This window comes from Puccinia triticina, chromosome 8A (assembly GCF_026914185.1).
Source record: "Puccinia triticina chromosome 8A, complete sequence".
Taxonomy (NCBI): domain Eukaryota; kingdom Fungi; phylum Basidiomycota; class Pucciniomycetes; order Pucciniales; family Pucciniaceae; genus Puccinia; species Puccinia triticina.
In genome coordinates this window covers 2,372,886-2,385,311 of record NC_070565.1, presented here as the reverse complement: position 1 = coordinate 2,385,311, position 12,426 = coordinate 2,372,886, and the positions used below count along the sequence as shown (strand labels likewise).

General features: G+C 45.5%; 1 protein-coding gene across 1 annotated transcript; it reads left to right on the top strand.

Annotated features, from left to right (window-relative positions):
• Nucleotides 1–8,931: 8,931 nt before the first annotated feature.
• On the top strand, nucleotides 8,932–11,734 carry PtA15_8A220 (uncharacterized protein; the record flags this gene model as incomplete). Its single annotated transcript, XM_053171627.1, has 4 exons — nucleotides 8,932–8,953; nucleotides 9,015–9,117; nucleotides 9,208–9,331; nucleotides 11,291–11,734. The coding sequence occupies 4 exons, from the start codon at nucleotides 8,932–8,934 to the stop codon at nucleotides 11,732–11,734; spliced, it is 693 nt and encodes a 230-aa protein (XP_053022871.1).
• Nucleotides 11,735–12,426: the final 692 nt, after the last annotated feature.

The following is a 12,426-nucleotide window of genomic DNA, read 5'->3' as shown; positions in this document are numbered from 1 at the left end:
TTCTGGACTTGTCATGTAACATGCATGACAATAAGTCAGAAGCACAATCCAGTCCAGCCGTACAGAGAGGTTTGGGCCGGTGTGATCATGGTGGACATTCCCACTAGAGTGGCTCATGGGACAGGTTCTTAAATGGACTTTCAGCAGTCATCTCGGTGGGTTCCTTTTTCTCCTTAGCTCATTCCTAAATTAGCTCACTGTTGCTCAACAGGCAAACTGGAGATAACCTCTCTCAAGGAATTTTGTTGATTGGGTAACCTGAGGGTGCTGTTGGCTTTGGATTGCTTATTGGACAACCTGGAGCCCTTCACTTCTCAACTGCGCCCTTCCTCACAACCCGTAAGACTCACTCCACAGGCAACCAATCTGCGCTCTCAAGCTCAGATCCTCCCGCCTTGTTTATTTTCTCAATTGCTTCGAAAAAATCAACACAATCCCTTTGGGGGACAATTGTATCTACATTGAGGCTGACAAGTGGTGCCCTAAGGACAAGGAGCACAAGATTGCTCCTGTTAATGCTTGAGTTGAAGAATTATCTTCCTTCAATTCTGAAAAAGATTTGACCTACTCAACATACACAACAAGCCTGAAAAACTCTACTTTTGAATGTTGATTGACATCTGGCAAAACTGCTTTTGGGCGCATCACCCAAATCTTCAAACATTGCAGAGCAGCTCATCACAAGAAGGCTTGCTTTGATACTTTGTTTGTTATCCACAGCATTCCGGAACTTTGGCCCAAAACCCTTAATCCATTTGCCAACTTGACAAATTACCTTGAAAATTAGCACTCTGTTCTGTTACTTTGTAGAACCAACAACTTATCCATACAAGCAAGGTTATTTCACACTGGGCTTGGATTTGCTACGTGGCTGAGGAGATTTCTTTGACCTTACACCAAGACACAATTGCATTGGTCTTGCTATCACAATAGTTCTTCCTAAATGTTTGTAAATTTTGTTGCCCCACTACTCAAGAAACCATTCTCTGTTTCATTCTCTCAACATAGCTCTTTTTTACAGCCCACTTTCCCCTATCATTCAGCTCTTTGGTAACCTCTTTTTGGCTGCATTCCCTCTCACTATTGTATTCTCAACGCTCGTCTCTTGGGTTGGCTTTCTATCTATCACAATAGTTTTGACACCATCCTTGGCTACCTTCCCGCCTGTTTTCATCAACAAAGCATGTTTTCCTTAGTGGCTCTTGATTACAACATACCAAATTTTTTGGTTCAATCATTTCCCCTCAAAACTTCTGTGGCCTGATAGCAAGACCAAGAACAAATCTCAGTGGCTATGTCCCTTTCCTCAGGCGAAGGAAGCCAATTGACCCACATCAACATTTCCCCATCTCCTCCCTCCCCAAATCACCCACCGCCACCGTCTTTAGTCATGGACGCCCCACCGCACCTATCAGCAGCGCAGCGGGGGGCCAATCTTGCGGAGGCCAAGGCGCAGCTTGAAGAATCGAAGATTGTTGGTCAGGCCGTACATGCGGCTACCTCCAACATACCGGCCAAAAATGTCCTAGCAGCTGACGGGTCCAACTTTGAGATGTGGTCCCGTGAACTCGGCAAGAAGGCCAGCATCCACCTGAGCAACAAGGAATTTTTCACAAAGGCAAAGTCAAACTCGGTACTTGAAAAGATTGGACGCGCCATTCTCCTTGCAATGATTCACGAGTCACTCAAATCGGATGTTCATGGTGCGGCGTCGTGTCATGACATGTATGAGCTTCTGTTCAACAAGTTCAAATCAATCAGCCAAGCGGCCCAATTGGATGTTTTCTACAGGTTCATTGACTTAAGTACTCAGGAAACCCAACAGCGGCAGGAGAAGTTGAAGGATCTGGCAACCAAATGGAAAAACCTCAAAGTCAACCTCACAGTTGACGTGTTTATGGGTTTCATTTTACAGAGCAGCACTGGTCAGGACACGGCTTTGGGTCAAGATTTTGACAGGAGGATTGAGCTCGAACTCCAGAAATTGTCCAGCTGCGTCACACCGGATTTTGACAAGCTGATTCAACTCCTCACAGCCTGCAAACTCCAGGACGACCACACCAGACCGACCGCACAATCATCCTCTACGTCCCATTGGCCCGCAATACACCAATCTTCCGTTGACATCCCCCCTTTTGATCAAATAGCCTTTTTGGCGGACATACCCAAATCCGACTGGCCAGCCGCACTCGAATTCTATCATGTCACAGCAAACCGCTGCTGGGCGTGTGGCAATGCGAAACACTATCTGCGGGACTGTCCGACAAGAGCCAGATTGACCCCAGTGAACCGGCGTCAACAAGGGCCCGGGATGCTGTCCTATTGCGCCTCACCTACCATATCATCAGGCGCCGTTCATCCCCATGATCGGGGCTGGCTACCCGCTGCCCATTTTCCCTTCGGGCCACCACCAGTTCCCAGCGCCTCCTGCTCTCCAACAGTATCAACAGTTCAACCCAAACCAATACTTCCAGCATTACCCAATGCCATACCCTCCCGCTCAAAATCAGCCTCAAGCTCCGCCCCACCAATATCAACAGCAGCCATTCAGACCGGCCGACAGCTATCAACCTCAACAGTCTCACCCACAACGCCAACAGTCGGGACAGTTCTGGTCTTGTCCCGAAAATCAGCGGGGGGGTGGGGCTTCTGCAAAGGAGGCCAAAGTGTCGGACCTTCCGGATGGGGTGGCTGAAATTGATTTTGGAGCCATGACGGCTGAACTGGACGTAAGTACTTCAGCAATTGTTGACTCTGGTGCTACGTACCATCTCACCGGGATGGTGGGTCTGCTCCACAATTTCAGGCAGCTCAAAGTACCTATTGCTTTGAACGTAGACACAGCAGAAGCTGGGGCCTACATATCTGGCGCGGGCAAGCTACACTTCCAAGGGCCAAGAGGCACAACCATAGTCATATCTGGCGTGTTGTTCTGTGAGCAGGCATGTTCCACTCTCATATCACTCGCAGCCCTCCAGAAAGCTGACTGGTTGTTTCAATATGACACCTGTAGCAATTTCTTCGATATCTTCAACAAAGCCAATGTTTTGGTTTTTTTCTGTCCTTTTGAGCGAGTACGGAATTGGTGGTGCATCCCCTACCCAGTGGTTAAACATTTGCCCACGTCTTGGACACTGGACGCGCGCCCATCTCCACTTGTGCCTCTGTCAACGGTCTCTGATTCTCCGAGTTCTCTACAATCTGTTGCTTCCTCTTCTTCCAAATCTTCTTCTACTTCTCCTTTTTCTGTTTCATCAAAACCAGCTGTCTCTTTCCCGCATTCTCAGACTGCTATCCATGACAATGAAAATTTCTTGTCTACCCCACAGACTTTGAGTGCCACAAGCAGCACCAAACTTTCCTCCCCAAATGATCCTTTTATCACTCCGTTTGAGAGGGTTTATCCTTTGTTGTGGAGACCTGAGTCTCTGACTGAATCGGAAAAAGTTCTTCTTTTTTGGCATCAAATTTTTGGACATGTTAGCCTGCGTAAAATACGATCCTTAATCAAGCAGAAGCTAGGTTTTGGTTTACCATCAGACCTGCCTCCCGGAAAAATCCACTGTCCGGTGTGTGCCATCAGTAAGAGCACTAGTCTGAATCCCATCACCAGCTCTATGAGAAGTCCAGGTCAACTGGGAATCTTATGCACAGACTTGATGGGGCCTTTCCCGGTAGAATCAGTCAACGGTGCTAAATACGTTTTGACGCTTAGAGATGTGGCGACGGGGTACTCCTACGTCAAGAGCCTGAAAGCAAAGTCTGAAGCAAATGATGTGCGTATTGACATCATCAGGAAGCTCGAAAACCAGACTGGTGACTCAGTCAAAATACTGCGCAGCGATAACGGGGGAGAGTTTGCCAACAAGGCATTCTCCAATTTTTTGCAAGAAAAAGGGATCATTGCAGAGCGTTCTCTCCCCTACCATCATTACCAGAATGGGGTAGTAGAATGTTTCAACCGCACGGTGGCGGATATGGGTAGGACGGTACTAAGTGACAGTCAATTACCTCGTACCTTCTGGAATTATGCATTCCTGTGGGCAAACCACGTGCTGAATTGAATCCCAAATAAAGCAAGCAAAGGAAAGACGCCTTACAAGGCTATGTTTGATAGACCACCCAGTTTCAGCACTTTCCGGATTTTTGGTTTGAAGGCTTACATCCACATTCCAGTGGAGAAGCAAAACAAGCTGGAAGATCGTGTGTATGAGGCGTATGTGGTGGCACACCTGGAGGCTAGCAAGGGCTGGCTGTTCTATATGCCAGCCAAGAACAAATTTGTGTCTTCTGCCATGGTGCGTTTCGTGGACAGTGTCCCTTGAGTAACACTGCAACAGGCAAAACCTCCCACTGCAGCTCCTGAATCGAATTTGCCAGAAAAAATCTTGGTGAATTTCATAGCCGTCTATCTCTCTTGGGAATTTCATCAATGAGATGGAGTTCAAAAATCAGGAAATGCTTATTGATGCAGTCCTGCAGTCCTGTGCATTTTACGGGATTGACATTCCAAAAACCTACAAGCAAGCGATGAGACCGGTTGATCAGTCGCATTGGGCTGAAGCAATAGCGGAAGAACTATCCAATCTACAACAGATGGATGTCTGGGAAGCAAAGAAGATGCCGGCAGGAACCAAGCCACTTGACGGCCGCTGGGTTTTTGCTAAGAAGACAGGAGCTGATGGGCAATTGTGCCGTTTCAAAGCACGGTATGTAGCTAAAGGGTTCAAACAGATTGCGGGAAAGGTTTTCAATGAAACTTTTGCGCCAACAGCCACATTTGTCTTGTTGTGCCATTTACTCTCTATAGCGGCGCAATTTGACTGGCCAGTGCACAGTTTAGACTTCGTGGTGGCTTATCTTAACTCCCTGATAGACAAGGAGGTCTGAGTTAAGCCACCTGACGGTGTTAATGTCCCCAAAGGCTATGGTTTCCTGCTAAAAAAGGCCCTGTACGGGACGCGCCAAGCAGCGCGCTGCTGGTGGTTGCACCTTTGGGCTATACTCGACAAATTGGGTTATTCGCCTTTGCAATATGACAACAGCTTATATATCCTGCGCCACAAAAAGGAATCCGGGGTGATTTGGATTCATGTTGACAACAGAGGAGTTACGGCGTCCAGTGAATCTCTGATGAGAAAGCTGGAGCAAGATCTGAAAGATGTCCTGAAGATTAAGTGGAGTCATCAGCTGGACTCCATTGTTGGTTTGAACATCGAGCGGACTAGTGCCGGTTTCATTCTGACTCAACCCAAACTCATTAAGACCATTCTTGATGAAGAGTGGGATGGGGTCCAGACAGCAAAGACTCCTCTACCGCCAAATTTCAATGCCCCTACGGAAGAGGGTGACCCATCTACTTCTTCAAAATATCTTCACATTGTCGGGATGTATAGCATTTGCAGTCAACTATCTGGCACGGTTCTCTGCCAAACCGAGTGTCAGCCACTGGAAAGGGCTGAGACATTTGGTGAACTATTTGGCTGGTAATACTGAACATTGTTTGTGCCTTTTTCCAACGACAGATGACAAGGCTCTTTGGACATATTGCAACGCTTTGTGGGGTGAGGAATTCTTGCGCTCTTCTTTTGGTGTGCTGATTCAATTTTCAGGATGCCCGATTCTTTGGGTGGCGCGCTGGCAGGCATCAGTAGCGGCTTCAACCTGCCATGTGGAATACATGGCACTCAGGGCCGCCACATGCCATACTCTGTGGGTTTGCCATCTTGAAAGTCAATTTGGTAGGTCATATAGACTGCAACAATCAATCCGCTGTCAAAGTGGGGACAGATGATGCTGCAAACAAGCAAACCAGACACACAGACAGAGATTTTTACATCACTAATGAAGCGCTTTACCGTAAACTAACAACAATGACATGGATTCCCACCGGCAAGCAAAAAGCTGACATATTTACAAAGAGCCTTCCTCCAGAATTGTTTTGAAAAATGTGGGGTTTTCTTCTTCACCCTGGCTAACCCTTACCGTCAAATCTCTGTCCTGCTCAACCGTGCCGTGGTCCAATCTTTCCTTTTATGTTTCTGCCTTTTTTTTTCCTTTCTTTTCTTTCTTTTTCCCCTTTTGTCCCGTCTTGTTTCTACTCCTATCCCACTTCTCTCTGATGTCATTTTTTTTTCTTTTCTTTCTTCTTCTTTCTCATTGCTGTTTCATCCATTTTTTCATTTTTTTTCTCTTTCTTTCCATTTTGTAGATAGTGTCTTGAGTCTAGGCGAGGGGGTGGCTGTTGTAACCTCATCACTTAGGTTACAATTAGTGATACTTGCCTACCTCAAAGACCATACCTATGCCTTCGGAGAATAAGCTGTAGAGCTTATTCTCCATTCATGCATTATATTCATTATTTCTTCCACATCACTCTTCACGTTTACCAATATCCACACGGGATCATTTGAAGTTCATCTGGAGGTCAAGAGCAGCCCCATCTTTGTGGAAGCCAAGACATCACTGTCCTGCAAATACAATAGGAAACTTTTGAATCTTCAGCTTTGGTACCTTGTTTGGTCCAAAAGCTGTTGACGACTTGGTCAATGGACTGAATTGCGTCAATCTCTGGCCTTGTCTGAAAGGTGTGCCCCACAAAGAGGAAGAAAGACAAACCCCACCACCTCATTGAAAAGTCAGTCTTGTCTGTTTTGAACTGGGGGCCACCCCAACACTTGCACATGTTTGTGCAAGTGGCAACAATATTTGATGAAGATGAGCAGCAAATGTTCATGGATTGGACTTTCTCCTCAAGTTGGATTTCCATGGTGTCACGTACACCCTTCTCTCTCACAGATTTTGGAACAGGGTGAATTACTGGTGCAAAATGCTCAAGAATGTTGGTGACATCTCAGGTGTATGGATGCACAACAACCGCAAGAATGGTGGAATTGCTTGGCTGATCAGTCCAGAGCATAGCACAATTGCTGGACGCGCACCTCACACAAGCTGGGTGTTCTACTCCCAACCGTAATATTCAAGCAACGAGGAATTTGTGTCCAATAGCGTGGCAAATATTGCCTGTGACAACAAAGGAGCGCCTGTATCAATAGCATTTGCACATCTGGGCCAACTCGTCAACAATTAAATCCTCTGATTCCACCAAGTGAAGCACTGATTCCAGCAATTGAAGACCGTCTGACAGGCAAAGATCAGCAAATCAAGGCCGTTGCAGACAAGGAAGCACTTGAGGTGACATCTCCACATGCTGCTGAGGACATCGTGGCTACAAAGAAGCGCAAGAGTGCGGTCAGTCTGCCCCAAGAGAGTGTTAGCGCCATTTCTGGAACGGGACACGCAGCCAATCTCAAACAAAAAGCATCCGGGGAGTTCAAGATTCGTTTGAAATTAATCAAGAAAAGCAACAATCAGATCATTGACAAGCCAAACATCAAAGAAGAAAGACCAACCAAAAAAGAAAAGCCAGGATAGTGTTGGCCTGAAAGCCAAGCCAAAAGTCAAAGAGCAAGTTTGTTCCAACCAAGTGAAGACACTTAGCAACCTGCCACAAATGAAGGAAATTATTTCAAAAGACAGTCCAGTCGCTTGGAATTGAGGCAAGTGGAATAGAGCCCTCTCTCTATCTCTTCCGCTGCGGCGGAAATTTCATCACAATCTGGTTGCACGTTGACGATGGCTTTGCTCTCTCTTTGGATAGGTCTCTGCTCAATGAATTACGTCAGGGAATCAAACAACAACTGCAAATTAAGTGGTCTGATAATGTACAATGGCTAGTTGAGATTGATTTTGTCTGGGACAGTCCTTGCCTCAAACTTCATCAGTCAATCATTTTAAGAGGTGCTCCACAAAGCTTGCTCATCTTCTGAATATCTTTGAGGAAATGGACCCCAAGCATCTCCTGTCAATGCACTGTGATGATGAGGCCGCAAAATTGATAGCAACGGACAACACATCAAAAAAGAAGACAAAATGTCTTTGCAGGGCATTATATTATGTGAACAATTTAATTAGAGAGAATGACATCAATATCTTGTGGACAAGCACACACAATCAACTGGCCAACGTTCTAACCAAACAACTAGGTCTGACAAAAATGGTCGGTGTGCTGCAACAACTTGGAATCAAGGGGTAGTTCTTGCAATCTTGGGGGGGGGGGGGGTGTTGGAGTAGAAAAGGCATAAGCATGATTGCAAAACTATAATCATGTACTTAGCGTAAACCTAACAGGAGATACTGCGGGGGATCTTAGGTCTTGTAGCCATACTTGGCCTGGAAATTCCCCCGCCCCGGCTCCAATGTTTTTCCTCACCAAGATTGGAGACCCAGATCCACCAGCGCCAACAGCTGACGCAAAGGAACTGTTTTGTCCAGGTGAGTGTGTTTTTCCATTCTGTATCTCCATGCAATCAATGTGAGATTGGAGACCAGGATCCAACAGCTGATGCAGCGGAACTGTTTTGTCCAGCTTCATTTGCCAAACCCATAGTGGCATCTTATACCAGCCACTGCCACCCAGGTACATATGCACCAGCCTCTCCAAACACAGGGACTGGTGTCAAGTTGAGCCTGGTGGCCTGCTGAAATTCACTTCAGCCCGGAAAAATTGGGCGATTTCAGATGTTGTAATTAGCAGGTGCCCTGATGATTTATGAGGGGTGGGCTCATCAGGCAAGGTGAACCTGCTGGACCCCAAAGCCCCAGTTGACTGTATAAAAAGGTTGCTGCAACTCACCAGTCACCAGGATCGTACATGTATATTCATTCTATGTACACAACCCCTTCCGGCCATCCAATTCAAGCTGCTCATGGGAAGAATGACTCCTTCAATACTTTCCCAGACAAAGATTCCAATTTTGAGCCACAAATACCGTGGCAACTTGGCTTGTACAAACGGCCAGCTTACCACTGCAAAGCTCCAACCCCTCAACCCCGCAGGATCTCATTAAACACTATGTGTTTATAGCAGAGATGACTACCCTCCAACAGCTTAGTAAGTTATGTCTCATCTTGGCCAGTTCAATTACATTGCTCTAATATGTATTCTCTGCCAGGTGATCAAGCAGACCGTCAGCTTGACACTCAGCTCACAAAGGCAATTGTTGAAAGGCACAAGATCATCCGTGAGCTCATTAGGCCTGACGGCTCAGATAGTAAGTCTATTGCTTTTGTTTGGTTTGTCCAATATGTGTGGCATTCAACTTATTTTTCATTGACATCAATATAGTTTGTCACTTGTTGAGAGAGTGGAAGGACGAGTTTGCTGAACAATTTGAGGAGAATCTCACAAAATTTAAATCAGAGCTTGGGGTCATTCAAGATCAACAAGATCAAGAAACTCCTTGAGGAGCTCACCGAGAAGGTTGCGGAGGTAACTGAAAAGCTAGAGGAGTTGGATGAGTATACAGCCCAAAATGATGATTGTGTTTTGGATGACTTGGAGGAGCTTTGACGTTTGACTGCCCATGGAACGGGTGATCTGTGCACATGACAAAGAGAAGGTTTTAAGTAGCAAGTGTGTTGAAAATGGGTATGGGAAGGTCACCTCCGGCAAATTGAAAACCAACATAGGTAACCTACAAATGTGCCAAACACCAGCATTCTGGTGGATTTTCCACAAGATTGGATTGATGCTTCTTTTTGGTCCTCTCTGACTGGAAACCAACACAAGGTGCTTGAATTGAAACATGAATTTTTCACGCCAGAGGTGATAGAGTGATAGAGTTTATATAAAAACCACTTCCCATTAAGAACAAGTGACCCAGTTTTTTATTAACCCCATTCTGAAGTCAACCTGTCCTTCCTCTACAATTTGTGAAGGTCAGCCTAAATGCATCCCAAACATTTACTTCATGTGTACAAAAAAGAGATGCTGCAAAAATGTACTCCAAAATACTTGTTATGTACCTTTGCACACCCCTGTGAAGATTGGGTACAGCACTGGATACCCAGCCACAACACCCCATCATACTGGGGTGCAAACGCTCCGCATTCCAATGTGATCCTTTATGAAATGGGTGAGCCACTCAACACCTCAGATATGTCTGAGTGCCACACCCACTTGCCCGGCTTGTCAGACCAACACAGATTGGTCATCAAGGGGAGTAGCACCCCACAACAGCTGGTCTCAGCATAGCTGAGGTCATGAGTTTGACTCTCACCAGACACATCTTCATTTTACAGTCTCTACACCACGTGACACCAAATCTCATCATTTCCATGCTTACTGTTTTGGATCCCCCTTGCCAAAATTCATTGTAACACAGGTAGTGCACAGCGTTGGTTAAAAGGTCTGCTCCCAAACACATCAGAAGTAACATGTTTATTCTACTTATTGTTTTTCCAGGAAATGTTGGACAAGTTGTGATTTGTGTTTTTTTTTTGCAAACAATTTATGTGTTTGCATACAGAAAGGAAGATGGTGGATTTAGAATACACAAGATCCAGCTCCATTGGACTTCTGCTACAGCGTAAAATACAGCTCTGCCATGTTTGGCCAACCACCCGTTTGCTGCTGGTTTCAAGCCAACCACATTGGTCCATCCCCCCCCCCCCCCCCAAATTCCTCCGGCCTTTTGTTAAATCTGTTAGCCAAATTGATCCATCCATTAGCTATCCAGGTATATCAGTCCATTAACCATTGCTTCCTGTTACCAGAAAACAAACCCAATTAATAACATGTCCACATACTATGTCAATCCCCTAGTTTTCACTACCCCCACGTGAAGAAAAACAGGTTTTATTACTGTGACTAAGACCAAAACTAATAGAAGCAAAAATTAGTCATGAGGATGACAATAGAATTCAATAACATATTTTGAGATGAAAAGCATACCGCGCAAAGAGTTTGATTTGGGTTGAAGCAGAACACACAGACTGAAGAATATGAGATCAAATAAGGAAAGGGAGTAAACACTGGAGAAGCAAAGTTGAAGGTCAATAAGAGTTAAACATGAGCGTTGATGATGAGGATTGTTTTTCTCACCAAATTGGAAATATCCAATTGATGAATTCAAGAGACTGAGTTGGAGCGAGAATGAAGTTTGTTGAGGGTGAGAATGTTTTGATTGAGTGTCAACATTGATGGCATTGAATGAGAATAGATATAAGAGATAGAAGAAAAAGGAAAAGGCACAAGAAGAAGCAAATTTGGATGGGAATTTTGGAGTGTCAAGGGTTGTTGTGAGCAGCAAGGCCGAGCAGCCCGGGCTGAGTGATGAAGGTTGAAGTTGAGTCAATGATGAGATCAAAGAGGCTGCAGAGGGATTAGCGAGGCGGTTGCTTCTATCTATTCTTTCAACTGATCACTTTGTGCTTGTCATTTTCCCAGGGGAAATCTATGAAAATCATGATCATAGGCTTCAAGCTTTTCACTTCATTGAAGAACAAGAAGAAGCAAAAGATCTGGGTCCCTGTGTCCTTGGATTCCAACTTCCCCATCCACATGACCATGGGGCAAACCTGCTTTTCCAAGTTCCAAGAACTTGTGGCGGCTGCCTGCAACAAGAATTTTGCCAAAACGGGACCAGTAATTCTTAAATCTATTGAAGACCCCAAAACTAAGGCTTACTGGGTTGCCAGCATCCCATGTGTTGAAGACTGGAAGAAGTCCAACAATCATTGGCTCATTAATCCGGAGAACTATAAATGCTGGCTTGAATCTGCTTTTGATTCAAAGCGTAAGGTTGTCAATGTGACTGTTAAGATGCCCAACCCCGCGGATGCCAAGAAGCAGGCCCTCAAAGAAGACCTCCTTGCAAAGCAAGAGGCTTAATCAGCGGTGTTCAAAACTTCGGCAGCCAAGAAGCTTAAGGCTGTAGCGGAGAGCTCAGGTGATGAACCAGACTTGGACGACTTGGGTTTGGAAATCAATGCGGACAAGTTTGATGGCATCAATTTCCACATGCAGAAGATATACAGCGCTCACCCTGTGAACACAACATATGATTGCATGTTGCCTGTGTATATTGACCCCAGCAATCCTCGCCTTCCCTTGACAATGGCAGCAGTTCAAGAAAGCTTCTTGTCTGTTAAGTTCCATCATCCAAATGCTTTGTCATGACAAGCTGCCAATATGACTTGCTATGTATTCAGATGGAACGCAAATTGGGTGTTAGTTTGCAAGCCCCACCAAGTGTGCTCAAGTTCCGCATGCTAACGCAATCCAAGAAAAGCAAGGTTGAAATTGGCAACAATACTGTTCAACTTTTCCCTGATCTCCTAGGTGCCATCCAAGGTAACTAGGTGAGCAAAACGCTATCCCAACATCTTCCCCACCAAATGAAGCCACTATTGAATCTTATCTTGAGTTCATTCACGTGAAGAATAAGGACCATGTCCTTAAGGTTCTGTCCAATAACGGCTTCACCTTGCACAGGATTTTCCTATTCCCCCGGTTGCGCCCGCTGGGATGTCAAGGACCTCCGTTTGACCCTTGGGACTGTCACCCTCTTATTTGACAATGCA